Source organism: Taudactylus pleione, unplaced genomic scaffold (genome assembly GCF_031769625.1).
Source record: "Taudactylus pleione unplaced genomic scaffold, aTauple2 ptg000792l, whole genome shotgun sequence".
In the NCBI taxonomy this organism is placed as follows: domain Eukaryota; kingdom Metazoa; phylum Chordata; class Amphibia; order Anura; family Myobatrachidae; genus Taudactylus; species Taudactylus pleione.
In genome coordinates this window covers 5,923,155-5,940,869 of record NW_028285194.1, presented here as the reverse complement: position 1 = coordinate 5,940,869, position 17,715 = coordinate 5,923,155, and the positions used below count along the sequence as shown (strand labels likewise).

Sequence of the window (17,715 nt, the reverse complement as noted above, 5' to 3'; positions counted from 1 at the left end):
ATGTAAATCCCTCCCTCATGATTTCAGGTGGCACAATTGGACAAAATTTACCGGAAATTAATGTTATTGATATTAATAATACTATATGAACAACAAGTCCAAATTACATGATTTTAGCTGTTTTTATCAGTTTTTTAAAGAAATCCAAAACCGTAGCAAAACAATTGAGAGTGGTCTTTCCAAAACCATAACATTTGAGGGTGGTTTTGCCAAAATGAAAACACGGGGTCCGCGGACATCTCTAGTTTTAATGTTACGGCTGATCTTGGTATATGAAGTGCCAAAAGTCATTGAATAGATGTATAGTATTGTGTAGAACCCCCTCTAGCCTGGCAAAGTGTAGTAACTCAACATGTCATCAATTCCACCAGTAGACAGAAGACCTCTGGAGAGATGGTGACTCATGCTGTCTGGATAGCTTCCCACAGCTCTCTGATATTTGTAGGTGCAGGATCTCATGGGTGCAAATAGACTTCTCCACCACGTCTCATATATGCTCAATTGGGTTCATGTCGGGCGAACGTGGTGGCCACATCATTCATCAGACTCTCCAGAATGCTCCTAGAACCAATTCTGGACTATTTGGGACCAATGACACGGTACATTATCCTGATATTATTCCAATCGTTATGGGGGTAAATGAAGTCCATGAAGGGCTGCAAATGGTTATCAAGCAATTCAATGTAGTGGTTATTGGTCAAATAAGTGTTCAGGTGGACCAGCAGACCCTAACCATGCCACATGACCACAGACATGTTGCCAATTCTTAAGTGTATAATTAGTGATGCCACAAGGCAAGGTGAGGCATTGTGTCTGGTATCATAGTGTTAACAGGGGCACTCTGGTGGGACTTCTGCTCCCATATTTCATGGAAGCTAAAGAATGCTCCACTGACCTGCTGGATATGCATCTGATACTTTCTGCATTGAATGTGGATGTGATTTGAGCCAGTATTGCTTGTCTGTTACCACAGAAAATTTTGGCCAGCTGCCACTGTTCACGATCATTAAGCACCCATGGTTGGCCACTGCGCTGTTCACGGTGTGTGGTAGTGTCTACCATGAGGTATTCCTGGTACACATGTGACACCATAGATCAAAGAATGTTGAATGTCAACACAACTTCAGAATTGGAATGACCCATCTGTTCAAATTGACCCACGAGATGTCAAATTACAACAGATGCAGGTCTGTGCATTTCCAAGATGTCACAGTACTGTGATGCCACCTACCATTACCATAACATACTGCTATCCCATGAATTTTGTTACTTTAGTGTATATATATATATATATATATATATACACACTGTGTGTATATATATATATATATATATATATATACTGTGTGTATACTATATATATATATATATATATATATATATATATATAAATAAATAAAACTCCATAGAGTCAACTTAGACTGCTACTAAGTGTTTGTTGACTTCATTTCAAAATCCCTGTGTGCCGCTGGTCTGTGGTGTTTTGTCTATTTGGTGCAGTGATTCTGTATCACTATTGGAGGGCAATGGGGTAAGCTACACTTTTACTTATGAGTGAGTGCCAGATTTTTTTTCTCTCTCTCACTCTCTCTCTCTCCCCCCCCCCCCCCATCAAATCCTTGCTCTGGTGCCCTCCTAGGTGTTCATTCAGAACAACCAAACATGTGACACAGCATAAGAGAGGCCGCACTCACGAGTCTTGCAAATTAAAGAACCAGTCTGACAACTTTGTCTGCCCTGTTCATAGTTTCGGTCAACCATAGTTTTAGTCTTGATAAAAGTCATGGTTGACTGGAACGTTGAACAAGGCAGACAAAGTTGTCAGACTGATTCTTTCATTGACCCGTGAGTGCATCCTCTCTTACGCTGTGTCATATATATATACAGCAAGGTCCATAAATATTGGGACATTGACAGAATTTTCATATTTTGGCCTCTATTCACCACCACAATGGCTTTGAAATGAAACAAACAAGATGTGTTTTAACTGCAGACTTTCAGATTTAATTTGAGGGTAATTACATCCAAATTAGGTGAACGGTGTAGGAATTACAACGGTTTCTATATGTGCCTCCCACTTTTTAAGGGGCCAAAAGTAATGGGACAAACTAAACAATCCTAAATCTAACTTTCACTTTTTAATACTTTGTTGCAAATCCTTTGCAGGCAATTACAGCCTGAAGTCTGGAACGCATAGACATCACCAGACGCTGGGTTTCATCCCTGGTGATGCTCTGCCAGGCCTCTACTGCAAATGTCTTCAGTTCCTGCTTGTTCTTGGGGCATTTTCCCTTCAGTTTTGTCTTCATCAAGTGAAATGCATGCTCAATCAGATTCAGGTCAGGGGATTGACTTGCCCATTGCTAAACATTCCACTTTTTAGCTTTAAAAAAACTCTTTGGTTGCTTTAGCAGTATGCTTCGGGTCATTGTACATCTGCACTGTGAAGCGCGGTCCAATGAGTTCTGAAGCATTTGACTGAATATGAGCATATAATATTGCCCGAAACACTTCAGAATTCATTCTGCTGCTTTTGTCAGCAGTCACATCATCAATAAATACAAGGGAACCAGTTCCATTGGCAGCCATACATGCCCACGCCATGACACTACCACCACCATGCTTCACTGATGAGGTGGTATGTTTTGGATCATGAGCAGTTCCTTTCCTTCTCTTCTCTTCCCATCACTCTGGTACAAGTTGATCTTTGTCTCATCTGTCCATAGGATGTTGTTCCAGAACTGTAATGGCTTTTTTAGATGTTGTTTGGCAAACTCTAATCTGGTCTTCCTGTTTTTGTGGCTCACCAATGGTTTGCATCTTGTGGTGAACCCTCTATATTCACTCTTGTGAAGTCTTCTCTTGATTGTTGACTTTGACACATATACATCTACCTCCTGGAGAGTGTTCTTGATTTGGCCAACTGTTGTGAAGGGGTTTTTCTTCACCAGGGAATTAATTCTTTTGTCATCCACCACAGTTGTTTCCGCGGTCTTCCGGGTCTTTTGGTGTTGCTGAGCTCTCCGGTGCGTTCTTTCTTTTTAAGAATGTTCCAAACAGTTGATTTGGCCACAACTAATGTTTTTGCTATCTCTCTGATGGGTTTGTTTTGATTTTTCAGCCTAATGATGGCTTGCTTCACTGATAGTGACAGCTCTTTTGGATCTCATATTGAGAGTCGACAGCAACTGATTCCAAATGCAAATGTCACACCTAGAATCAACTCCAGACCTTTTACCTGCTTAATTGATAATGAAATAATGAGGGAATAGCCCACACCTGTCCATGAAATAGCTTTTGAGTTGCTAGTCCCATTACTTTTGGCTCCTTAAAAAGTGGGAGGCACATATAGAAACCGTTGTAATTCCTACACCGTTCACCTGATTTGGATGTAATTACCCTCAAATTAAATCTGAAAGTCTGCAGTTAAAGCACATCTTGTTTGTTTCATTTCAAAGCCATTGTGGTGGTGAATAGAGGCCAAAATATGAAAATTCTGTCAATGTCACAATATTTATGCACCTGACTGTATATATATGTATACTGGGTACGGGTTGCTGGCGCTCAGGATCCTGGCGGTCAGAATCCCAACACTGGCATCTTGATAGGGTTAGGTTGCCGACATCTGTCAGTAAGTATCCTAAACCTAACCCCAAACCTAACCCTCCCTCCTTGAAACCTAACTTAACCCTCCCCCCCTAGTGCCTAAACCTAACCCCTAACCTTAACCCTCCCCCTAACCCCACTTCTTACCATCGGGATGCCATCAGATTGCTGGCGGTTGGGATGCTGGCACCGGTATTCTGACTGGTGTCGGGATTACGGTGCCGGCATTGTGAGCGCTGGCATCCCCACATCTGGGACTTAAACTACATCCTATATATATATATTGTGACAAGAATCACATAGACCAGGTAAAATCCAACAGATGTTTATTTTCTCATCACAGACAGGAATACAGGACAGTGCAGTCCTCCTGATGAAGTCCAGATAAATTTGAAAGGACGAAATGCATTGAGGTTATATGCTGTGACAGATGTTATCCTCTTCCAGTGGGTGATGCGGTGATGCATATTTACAGATAAGCTTTCATATTTTTTATAATGTATGGGCATTTTGTTTTGTCCTGAGTGTTGTATAAAACTTGTGTATAGTATTACACTACGGTTTTACATAGTTGGATCAAGAGAGTGGAAACTGAGGATCTTATTGGTTGCTCATGCTGTTAAATAAGTGGAGAATTCCACTTTATAAGGTATACCTCCATCACACAGAGGGTCATTATATCTGGAGAAGGGAACCCCGTTTCTTATGATACTGCACTAGGAGGTGCTCTTTTTCCACCTTGTGTTTTATATATTAATGCAAATATACGGACTGCTTCTTACTACCGCCAGAGAATATACATTTTTTAACAGCTTACTGCTACATTGATCTTGTATGTTATAATTTTCCGTTACTGGTGTAATTCTGTGTAAAACCAACTGCAAACCTCATTTATTTTACATACATGCTGGATGTAATTCTAAATATCTGTGTTGACAACTACTTCACATCAAGAGGACAGTATTTTATCTTTTTAGGTATGAATCTGCACAGTAATATTTAATTTTATAGCATAATTCTCTTAATTGTGCGTTTGATTGCCAGTTCCTGGTATGTTTTCTAATTCAGTTTGAAGCATGTATGCATTGTTTATTTGTATTTAACTACTAAATATAATTTTTTCAATGATTACTGTATGCCCAGGAGTCATGTGATGCCAGTCGTCCAGTGGCTACAGTCTAGCATCAAAATGTGTCTTCTTATTTCTCAGATATTGTCATAAAGATGTTGGCAACTAAGCAATGGGGAAAATGTTTCTATTAATGCACATATTGTCAGGGGCTTAGCGGATGCTGTATTGGAAAAAGTACTGTAGTTCCCTTTTTATATGTAGATCGACTCTTCTTACAACTCATAAAAATTCATTGCCTTATTCTGGTTCTTTGCAGATATAAAATGAGAATCTCTTGTACTTGCATGCTTCAACTACTAGGCTTGTGTAAGTACTGGTAAACACCCATTTAATTCAATTTAAACCATAGGTAGAAAGTCAAAGAACCATTTGACAAAATGAGTTCTTTTATGAAAACAAATAAGCATACATTTGACATTATCTTGCATTGTGTGCTTTTCCTCTCTTTTATTATTTTCCAAAAATAACTACGTGTACACATGAGATTAACAATTGTGAGAGAGAAAATGTAACAAAAAAACACATACAAAGAAAATAAATAGAATTTAAGAAGAACTGGCGTAGAAACATCCTGCACTTTTAATGAGACAAAACAGTTCCCATACCGCAGTGCACATGCACAGTTCCCATACGCTGTGCCCATACATAGTTCCCATACGCTATGCCCATACACAGTTCTGCTGTGCCCATACACAGTTCCCATACGCTGTGCCCATATATAGTTCCCATACGCTGTGCCCATACACAGTTCCCCTACGCTGTGCCCATACACAGTTCCCAAACGCTATGCCCATACACAGTTCCCATACGCTGTGCCCATACACAGTTCCCATACGCTGTGCCCATACACAGTTCCCATACGCTGTGCACATACAGTACATAGTTCCCATACACAGTTCCCATACGCTGTGCCCATACACAGTTCCCATACGCTGTGCCCATACACAGTTCCCATACGCTGTGCCCATATACAGTTCCCATACACTGTCCAAATACACAGTACCCATACACAGTTCTTATACGCTGTGCATGGGGTTGAGTATGGGATCCCAGCAGTCTGGATGTCAGTGGTCAGAATTCGGATGCATGCAATTAAGTCTCCTAACACCTAATCCTCCCCCTAATCCACCTTTCCCGCAGCCTAACCCTAACCCTCCCCTCACGCAGCAAGACCACCGGGATGCCAGCTACATTCCCAGTGCGCATACACAATTCCCATATACTGTGCACATACACAGTTACCACGCTGTGCACATACACAGTTCCCTTACATTGTGCACATACACAGTTACTACGCTGTGCACATACACAATTCCCATAGGGCTATAGGGCTGCGATCAAAAAATGTGTTAGTACGGCTTTACAGTATATATATATATATATATATATATATTATAAGGGCACAATCGTCAGTTAAGGTAAGACACGGTGTGATGGCATACCATATCTGTATATTAAGGCAAGACAGGATGCTATGGCATACCATATCTGTATATTAAGGCAAGACAGGGTGCGATGACATACCATATCTGTATATTAAGGCAAGACACGGCGTGATGGCATACCATATCTGTATATTAAGGCAAGACAGGGTGTGATGGCATACCATATCTGTATATTAAGGCAATACACGGTGTGATGGCATACCATATCTGTATATTAAGGCAAGACAGGGTGCTATGGCATACCATATCTGTATATTAAGGCAAGACAGGGTGCGATGACATACCATATCTGTATATTAAGGCAAGACAGGGTGTGATGGCATACCATATCTGTATATTAAGGCAAGACAGGGTGTGATGGCATACCATATCTGTATATTAAGGCAAGACAGGGTGTGATGGCATACCGTATCTGTATATTAAGGCAAGACAGGGTGTGATGGCATACAGTATCTGTATATTAATGCAAGACAGGGTGTGATGGCATACCATATCTGTATATTAAGGCAAGACAGGGTTCAATGGCACACCATATCTGTATATTAAGGCAAGACTGGGTGCGATGACATACCATATCTGTATATTAAGGCAAGACAGGGTGCGATGACATACCATATCTGTATATTAAGGAAAGACAGGGTGCGATGACATACCATATCTGTATATTAAGGAAAGACAGGGTGTGACGGCATACCATATCTGTATATTAAGGCAAGACAGGGTATGATGGCATACCATATCTGTATATTAAGGCAAGAGAGGGTGTGATGGCATACCATATCTGTATATTAAGGCAAGACAGGGTGTGATGGCATACCATATCTGTATATTAAGGCAAGACAGGGTGCTATGGCATACCATATCTGTATATTAAGGCAAGACAGGGTGTGATGGCATACCATATCTGTATATTAAGGCAAGACAGGGTGCGATGACATACCATATCTGTATATTAAGGCAAGACAGGGTGTGATGGCATACCATATCTATATATTAAGGCAAGACAGGGTGTGATGACATACCATATCTGTATATTAAGACAAGACAGGGTGTGATGGCATACCATATCTGTATATTAAGGCAAGACAGGGTGCGATGACATACCATATCTGTATATTAAGGCAAGACAGGGTGTGATGGCATACCATATCTGTATTGTGCAAGGAACACATCCATTAATTTGGCATTTCATTGTTTTTAGGAGTTTGAGTGGCAGAAATTCAGTAGGTTTTTGTGACATTTCAGATCATGTCTAAGAAGTCTTAATGGGACATGTGAAGCCGTAAGGTTTTTTGTCTATGGAAAATATATATATATATATCCAAAGTGGTGGCACTCACAGGACTTGATACAGCAACAAAGATGTGGTGTAAAAACACGAAACTCACAATCGGTACCTCCGTGTGGTCAATGTCTCACTTAATAAAAAATTTCATCAGGACGAACGTTGACCACACGGAGGTACCGATTGTGAGTTAGGTGGTTTGGATCTGTTTGTGTATCACCTTCATTGGAGGCACCCAGGTGGGATGCATATATTCAAGCTTTGAGTGCCAGCATATTTTCATTCTTATATATATATATATATATATATATATATATTATATATATATATATATTTATATATATATATATATATAATCGTGTCTGGATCGGCACTCAAATAATCTTGGTTCACCAACTCCGGTGCCCTCCGTATCAAACGAATTCCAAAGCAGCAACACACAAACAGCAGCACTCGGAGATTTCCATGAAAAAAATATATATTTACAAATCCATGATAGAACACCAACGTTTCGTTACCACCCAACGTCCCTTACCTTGACAAACGGACATTGGGTGGTCCCGAAACGTTGGTGTCTATCATGGATTTGTAAATATATTTTTTTTCATGGAAATCTCCGAGTGCCGCTGTTTGTGTGCTGCTGCTATATAGATATATATATATATATATATATATATATATATATATATATACACAGTATATATACATACACTGTATAAAACCACTGCAATACTGCAATTTGTGGCTGGCTCCTGTGTGGCCCTTATCCTCTTCCCCCATTTCCCGTTTGGTGCTGATTCTGAGTTGGGAGCAAGGAAAAATAAAAGAAAACAAGTAACTTTGTATCTGGAACAAAACATGTACAAATACTATTATTGTCTTTGCATGCAGGGTACAGTAAATACTGGTTGCTTTTGCGTGTAGCCCACAAATGCTGAACAGCACTACTTTTACACTGTAATTTACTGTAGGTTTGAGCTTGGACATACTCTTCCCAACCTGTATCTCTCTGCACATTTTATATCTCCCCCACCTGCAGTGCAGCATGGTTTTCCCAAGGTGCAAAGTTACTTGTTCTGCCCCTTTATCTACCACTAACAATTTGCAGAGATTACCGCAGCTGTAGGCAGTGCTGCGCATGCGCTGATTTTGTGATTGTAACGGCAGCGCATGCACAGCACTGATTACAGCTGCGGTAAGGTAGAGCAGATAGATAGTTTTCCCTAATTCCTGAAAAGCTGTCACTGCAAAAATGACAGCCTTTTGGAATAGATACTGATGGAGAGGAGGAATGATGAATTCCTCCGGTAATTAGGTAACTCCATGCGAGTTCTAAATATAATTACCTCCATCGATTTTTTGTGTTGATGAATAGGTTCCATAGAGAGGTAAACACTGTGTTTGGGGGAAGACTGAGTGGCGCCAAGTGAAGCCGACAAGGGGCCAAGAACAGACAACAACACTGTAAATAATCAATAACAAGTATTATTGATGGGGCTTGTGCAAGTGTGTTGCAGTGGGCTCACTGAGGTTGTTCTATTGCCAGTGGCCACCTAACAGTTTTACAGTATCATATTTTGCGTGTCACCAGGGCCGTAGCTAGGGTAGTGCGGCCAGTGCCATCGCACAGGGCACCACAGGTCAGGGGGCGCTGTTTGGGCCTGTAAAATTTATTTTTATTATCATTCTTGCTTGTAGCTTCCTCTTATTCCATCCCAATCATCTCCTGGCCTCTCCTATCTCTTCCCTGGCCCTTCCCCATGAAGCCATGGCCATTTTATGGGTGCATTATGTCCCTTTGAAAAATGAGGGTGGCGCCAATGCTCTTTCTGGCACAGGGCACCAAAAATTCTAGTTACGGCTCTGTGTGTCACTGACTGAGGCTAATAGAAAAATATAACATTTTTGGTAAAGGGTTGGCACTGGGCAGCTATATTGTAGCAGTGGCTGGCACCAGAGTATCTTATGTGATTGGGGTTTTTAAAGCTACAGTATTAAACAGTAAACTGGTAACAGAATTGTTTTAACAATTTCTATTACTGAATTCTTATTAGTTATCTCTGAGCATTTGCCACTGTAACAAGAAATAAGAATTAGTTGTGCCCAAAATCTGCATTATTTGAGTTTAATCCAATTTATTATGACATTTCAAGGGGGTCAGTATATTGTTAGCGTAAGGGAGGAGATGGAGGGAGGGGATGGAGATGAGAGGGTAGTGGGATAGAGTCGTTGGATTTGGGCAGTACATACAGCAGTCTCACTCTACTGCATACTTCAAAAAACAAATAAACTCAGACAAAAACTTTTGTTTTATAAACTCTGAGTTTAAATTTATCTTTAGAAGCATCTGCCTCACTTTTTAAATATAGAAGGAAAAAAAAAAAGGGGGGAGGGGGGACTTTTGAGAGTTCACAATAAATCAGATTGCAAAAGGAAATGCAGAGATTTCAAAGTGGAAGTGGATTTGGAACCACTGGTAGTGGCACAAGGTGGATTGTGAACAGGAACAATGGAATAATATAAACGTATTTTATACATTTAGTTGAAAGCATACACCAGGATCTCAAGAAAATAAAAAAATGGGTATTCATTATCATCAAGACTGTATCATTTCTAACGTTGCTTAAACTCAGGTTATTAAAGATGGGAATTTCATTATTTTCTAGAGGATGTTTTCACTACATATTATTTATACGTTAATGAATCACCAGGATTTTATATTGTGCATTCCATCTTGTGTAGAACAATGTGCATGCGTATCCATACTATGTACCTTGCATAACATTTTTGTTGTCATTTATGTGGTTACAGAGGAAGTCATGTGGGAAATATCGAATGCAAAATGAGAGAAAAAACTGTACAATATTTTTAACACCGTGAAAATAGAATAAGTGAGCTATAAATCACAGGCTTAAATAAATCCACTGCAGTCTTATAAAAGAAAACTATAACTAGCTCATAAAACGATACCTATAATTTCATATTAAAGATACTAAATAATAAAGTAATTTTATAACAACCCAAAACCAGTAAAGTCGTATGCATTATATCATTTTATGCAAATGTATTTTACATACTGTATGCCCGGTGGGACTAGGAAAAATTAAATGTACCTAGATTTGCCAATTAGATGATAAAATTGTTATTTATTTATTAACAGTCATTTATATGGAAACCACATAATATGCAGCATTTTACTAAGAATGAGACATATTAATCACAATCCGCATCTCAGTTGTGGATGGGATTTGCCCAAATTCGCATTGCAATATTTGAATACATCGCAAGGATGTGTCACATACCACATGCATGGACCAAACTTGTGAGAATGCTCTGTCCATGCATATCCTCCTCTCCCCACACTTCTCTGGGGATATTTTGCACAAAATACCCTGAGACAGTGTCTGTACATAACCCTCCACCGCTCAGTTTACACTTACCTTTCATTCGGGTGATAGGTGACCTGGTGAGCTCCTCAGTGATCTTGTCATCTGAAGGCTGTATGTGACCACGGTCATCTGTTTCCTGCAGTAAACTGAGGATACTGCCAACACTCACATCATCTTAGTTTACAGATCCGATGACTGAGGCACAGTGATCAGATAAAAGGGACACTGAGGCGCTCACCAGATCACCACTGAATGGAGGTAAGTGGTTTTATTTCTTCACTGTGATCAGTCTGTTGGCTATCAGACACACAGGCTGATTACAGAAGCCTACTCTGAGGTCTGTTTACTTTGTCAGCATGCAGGAAGGGCTACACTGGAGTAGGTGAATTGGGGGTGAGGCTGTATAATGTCAAGATAGCGTTATTACCATAGGGCTCCTCCTGGTATTTTTTCACATTTTACTTTAGTAAATTTGAACAGATCACATTTCCCATTGCAGATATAGGAAATCAGGATACAAAAGGATTTATTTATCTGCATAAATATTCAAAATGAGATACGGGACCCCATATTTATGTTCACATTTAAATTATTATTCCGCTTGGTGGTGCTGCCGACTGACAAGAGTAGTAGTTAGACAATAGTGCAAGAAATAAAAGGTTATGACAGTGAATAGGCGCACATTATATAAAAACTTAACATTTCTTAGATATACATTGAAATATCCCTATATGGGACAATGGCCAGCAAAATAATGGTTAAAATTAGAAGTAGTGAGAAAAGTATGCGTTAGAAAATGTATATTAAAATAACAAAGAATATCCCGGCTGTGTGTGTTCATTATTGATTCATCATTAAATATATTTTAAATATTTGTGCTGAGCTCAGAGTCATGGAGAGGGTAAGAGTTAAATTATATTTAGATACAATCAAATCTTAGTAGGTTGTCCCAGATACTGTGTAGAAGTGATATTATTTATGCATTGGTATATGGATTCATCCAACAAATATAATTCTATCATATTAAACATTATCCATTTGCTCTCACAGGCAGGGCAATCCTATATGATCTCTAATATTGGTGATCTGGTTTTATTATATAATATTTATATTCAATCGGATTATTCACACCTTACATATTGATTATGTTGACCACAATTGATTTGCATACTTTTAAAGTGTAATATGTGTGAGGATCACATTAGCCAACATAGCGTCAATTGCTGTAAGTACAGGTTGAGTCTCCCATATCCAAATATTCCGAAATACGGAATATTTTTGGCATGACTGAGATAATGAAACCTTTGATTTTTGATGGTTCAATGTACACAAACTTTGTCTAAGGCACAAATTATTAAAAATATTGTATAAAATTACCTTCAGGCTGTGTGTATAAGGTGTATATGAAATATAAATGAATTTCATGTATGTACACAAACTTTGCTTGAGCCACAAAATTATTGAAAATATTGTATAAAATGACCTGCAGGCTGTGTGTATAAGGTGTATATAATACAGTAACGCATAAATGCATTCTGTGTGTATATTGGGGTTCCCATTCCCAAGATATTTCATCATGATATTCAAATATTCCAAAATACGGAATATTCCGATATCCAAAATACCCCTGGTCCCAAGCATTTTGGATATGGGAGACTAATATTTAAATAACAAAGGGTGTATAATAATATTTCTCACTTTGTATCATTTGTCACACTGACATTTGCTACAATCTGATAAGATTGCTAATCTCTCTCATTTAATGTTATTGATTAGCCTAAAATTTATGGCTTTCTTCAACTCTTTTATTCATATTATGATTACCCTTATTGATATCTAAGTCATAATTTGTAATAATGCCCTTTTCACAGTTTCCATTTAATATCGTAGGATCTCTCATTGCAACCTGTTGTAATTTGTTATTGTGGTTGCTATACAGATATTCAGGTGTTTCTCCTGAATATCTGTATAGCAAACCTAATGCTACTGCCGTGATACAGGGTGCACTGCAGGCATGTTCGGGCCCCGTCACTGCATGGCCCATCCCAGGCATGCCTGCAGCGCATATTACATCAGTGGTGGAATGTCCGGCGGCAGTACACTGCCGTGGGTCGTAACACAGAATGAGGAGGCGGTCTGACCGCCCTCCTCCGCTCTCTCTCTCTCTTGTTTTTTTTATTGTTTTCTAAGACCAAACTCTGACGTCATCCCAACTGCACAATGTAATATTATGTGGTCAGCATCACATGATCATCCTCTCTGCGTTACAGCTTCACACCTAACTTTCAAAAGCTGTTAGATAAACTGGACATTAAAACTGTGAATAAATAGTGGACTCTTGGGTGGTGCACTTTTTGTATTAGTTTATCTAATATATAACTTATATTAAGGTAAATATTAAAAACAATATCAATCTCCTAAATATATGTTTGTTTTTTAAAAATAAATAGATAAAAACAAGTCCTATAATAGCAGTTCAAATTTTAACACAAATTTGTGGACAGGGAACTGTCCTCCAATCTTTTTGTGTCTTTCAAATTGAGTATTTTACAGCAATAAAGACGAAGTATCTTAGCAATCATATGTCAACATCTTATATCAATTATTACCCTAACAATGTTGATTGCTCTCATTGCTACAAAGAAGAACATGGTATTTTATATTCCCTCTCTCTCTCTCTCTCTCTCTCTCTCTTCCTCTTCCTACTACAGAGGCTTCACTTACCCTCTGCCCCTACCCGTCACCTTCTCCCTTTTACCCTTACCATGTCACCCTCTGTTTCTCCCAATTACCCTCTGTTTGTCATCCTTTCCCTGTCATCCAATGCTTCTCCCCCTCACCCTATAGGTGCGTACACACGGAACGATGGAACTGGGGATGGGGGGCCCATAAAAAAAAGTGTGTACAGGGCCCCATGATTTCTGTTGCCGGCCCTGTGTACTGTAGGTACAAAAAGGTTACGAAACCCTCCTCTGTGAGTGCCTATATATTTGACCCAGCCATTGTCTTTTGAGCCCAAAGAAACTTCATCACTTTCAGTTTTTTTCTTCCTATATAATATTCAAATGTATTATACTATTTATAATGTGCATGTTTAGGCCATTGTTATTATTATTGTTACCTCTATGTCTGTCTATTATTACCCAGTTTTGTTATATTAAGGTTATTTCTAATTGTAAAGTGCAACAGAATATGCTGTGCTATATAAGAAACTGTTAATAAATAAAATAAAGAATTACATTATTAGCCAAGATAGAACATAAGCCTAAAATTGAAGCCATTGACCATTTTTTTTAACTTTTTTAATTAACAAACATTAGAAATGTAAAGTTATAACATTTATAGTGCAATAATTAGCAAATTAATGTTTATTTATGTATGCTAGGAGTTTTGCAATGTACAGTATAACTGAAAGTTGTAATATAGCTACACAAGTAATTATTTAACATATTTCTTACGATGAGGTCTATTCATCATTCGGTGCCGGGGGGATACTTATCACCGGAGCAATTCAGCATTGCTTCAGTGCGGGGATAGTTGCTCCGAAGAGCAGCTGTCCCCGCGATTAGTAACATTGCTACTTCAGTAGTAGCGTTACTTACAATACCTCCCCCATGGCCGGCTTCTGCCTATGTGTGACCTGAGGAAACGCATGTACAGTGCCGCTGGTCACGCAGTGAGGAGGCGTCGGAGGGATCCACTTGGATCCCTCTTTGTATCTCCGGAACTCCTTCCCATAGGAAGGAGCGGGGCTCAGACAACAAGCACCATAGGAAGATGGTGTTTGTTCTCGCAGGCAAACTTGAAGTTCTCTGAGCTTGCTGAAAATCAGGTAGTCCTATCGGACACCTTATGAATGGCCAGTTACCTATAATATACAGAAACTGGCATTTCCATATGTGTAACAGGCCATTAAGTGATGACTAGATTAGTCAGACTGCATCATCATGGACAGAGCTGCCATTAGCAATGTTGGGTGGTCACAATGTATGAACACATTGGGACTTTCGGGACTTCTTCTACAAATGAAGCTAAAGGGAGCGTGACCACACCAAGCTGGTAGCATGGCTGCTCCTCCTTTGTAGGCCTGGACCACCTTTGTACCTGCTCTCCCCTCTTTCAGTGTCCCAGCTTGTGGCTTCATACTGTCATGAAAAAACATTTCTGAATTTTTTTATTTTCAAATGTCACACCTTGGGGGAAATCAAATTTATGATGGATTATGCTGTAGTGCTCTATGTCTAGAAAGAGTTTCTGCTGAAGTATTTTTTTTATATGTAGATTTGGATTTCATTCAGATATTGGTTTATATATCACCAGAACTGTATATTGTATATTATACTGTAATAATGCACAGTCAGTGACACTTTATCTCACAGTACAGTATATTGATTTAGAATATGTAATTAATGCTCCAATTTCACTGTACCACTAGGTTCAGAAAAAATAACATACAGAGAGTTACACATTAAAAAAACTGTACTGTTTATATATGGCTCTTTCTTGAAAAATGAATATTCAGAAATTAGATACCAACCTTTACATTGAATAATAACATACTGAGGATATTTATTATACAGTAATTCTAAATCTGATGACTGTCAATAGTTCCAAGACAAGTAGGCTTTCAAGGAGGCGGCAGCGATTAAGTGCTATGAACTATAGTCAATACTACTAAATGTCACACTGAGTAGTCTACTGCTGCTTAAGTTCCCTAACATGTAAGTAACTAGTCATTATCTGCACAATTTACATGTCATTTTTAAATACAATATTTCCCATGATGAAAAAGCTTTATATAATCAGCTAAGGAAACTTATCAATCATCAAACTTTACAAATAAAATAAATCTCTGATGTCCTAGTTTTCAACAATACAGGTCCCAGCATTGCACATCTGTATAGAACATCTGACAAATACAATGTGCAAAATTCAAAGCAAAAAAAAAACAAATTCAAATGCCAAATGCCATAAAGTTGCACAGTTTAATAAAAATAATTTGAATTACTTTAATAGAAGTGAGACCTTGCAGAATGTGTTGTCATGTTTTGTGTACTGTAGCTTTGAATTGTTATTGTGAAGCCAAGGAAAATTCAGTGTTTACATATTGTATTTCTATGCCTATTCAGTGATGTAGCTAACATCCCATAAGCATTGAATTAGGCCCCTGAACATGCAGAAGCACCAGTGTAGCCAGTTTAGGACATATTGTTAAGAATCATTGGTGGAGCCATGTACAGTCATGGTTTGAATAATTGGTGGAGCCAAGTTTACCTATGAATCATTGGTGGAGCCATGTACATTATGGTTTTCATTCTGGAAAACCACATAAAACTAATAAAAGTGTGTACCAGACCTTTCAACTTACGATATGGTATTGTGATGTGCTTATCCCAGGTACCAGACAGGGTTCCTCTACAATGCAGAGTTCTCCTTCTGTGCTGTCGCAGTGAATATCACAAAGAGTGTTCTGTATTATATGCTCTTCTATGCATAAAACCACATTCTATTTCGCAAGGCACCATAGATTAAGCAGTAAAAAGACTTAAGTTCTAATGTAAACAACAAGAAAATGGATTACCTGTAACCACTGAGACTGATCACTTCTTCCAGATGTCCAAGCATTCACCTTGCCTTGTTTATCTAATCGAGCTTTCCTGGACTCCCAGGTAAACATGTCCATGTTCAATGTTCTGAAAATGCTGGAGGCTGTGATTTGGTAATCCTGTATATGTCCTGATTTCATCCCAAGTGGTTCCGAGCAGCCTGTAAAAGCATCAAGCAGAAATGATGATAACGATGGTTTACAAGAAAACAAACATATTTGTGTTATTTAAAAATCTATGAGCTGTTCTGGGAAAAAAGGGGTTTTAATTCAGCGGGAGAACAGATTAAATGAAATGAAGTATTGTCTCTAGAAAGACCTAAAGATTGTGAATATGAAAAGACTTAATCATAACTGCCTCAGGAAACAGTCTACAGGAAAATGAGCTAATTTAAAAGACGAACTGTACAGCCTTTCTTGCAATGATGCTCACACTAATCTGGAGAAGATAACACTACTTTACTTTTTGCTGTATTTTAGAATTTGAAATCATTACCTGAACTGAGAGCAGCTGTGACTTTGCTTTGTTTAGTCTTTATATAGCAATTTTCTTAAATACATATAAAATCTGGAGCCAATCAAAGTAACACTTACCTGCGCATTGCACTAACAATTTTATTGTCAATCGTGAATGCATTGTAATTTCCATTTTTACTCTACTTGTACTCAAGCAAGTTTATAAAGAAAGTTGGTGGAAGTAGAGCGTGACACTGTAGCTAGGACTCTGGAATGTCATAATTAATTGAATAACTGCATTATCTGCAATGATTATCCATGACATTCATAATCTAAATAGTAGGGGTGTGCACCGGCCACTTTTCGTGTTTTGGTTTTGGATCTGGATCTTTCTTCATGTTTTGGATCTGGATTGGTTTTGCCAAAACCACCCTCCCGTATTTTGGGCTCTGGGTTTTGTGTTTTGGATCTGTATTTTTTTGAAAAAAAGCATACAAACAGCTAAAATCACAAAATTTGTGGGTTTTTCTGCTCCTATGCTATTATTAAACTCAATAACCTTAATTTCCACTCATTTCCAGTCTATTCTGAACACCTCACACCTCACAATAGTGTTTTAATGTCCAAAAGGGTGCACTGAGGTAGCTGGATGACTATGCTAAGCGACACGAGTGGGCAGCACAAACACGTGGCCCATCTAGGAGTGACACTGCAGTGGCAGACAGGATGGCAGTTTGAAAAACTAGGCCCCAAACAGTACATAATGCAAAGAAAAAAAAGAGGTGCAAGATGGAATT

General features: G+C 38.7%; 1 protein-coding gene across 4 annotated transcripts in view; it reads right to left on the bottom strand.

Annotated features, from left to right (window-relative positions):
* The window catches only part of EDIL3 (EGF like and discoidin domains 3), a 681,338-nt gene that overhangs the window by 81,753 nt on the left and 581,870 nt on the right, over nt 1-17,715 (bottom strand). For all 4 annotated transcript variants that reach the window (XM_088457916.1, XM_088457918.1, XM_088457919.1 and 1 more), the window contains one exon: nt 16,439-16,623. In XM_088457916.1, the coding sequence (XP_088314042.1) occupies nt 16,439-16,623 (185 nt within the window). The remainder of the gene's footprint in view (nt 1-16,438; nt 16,624-17,715) is intronic.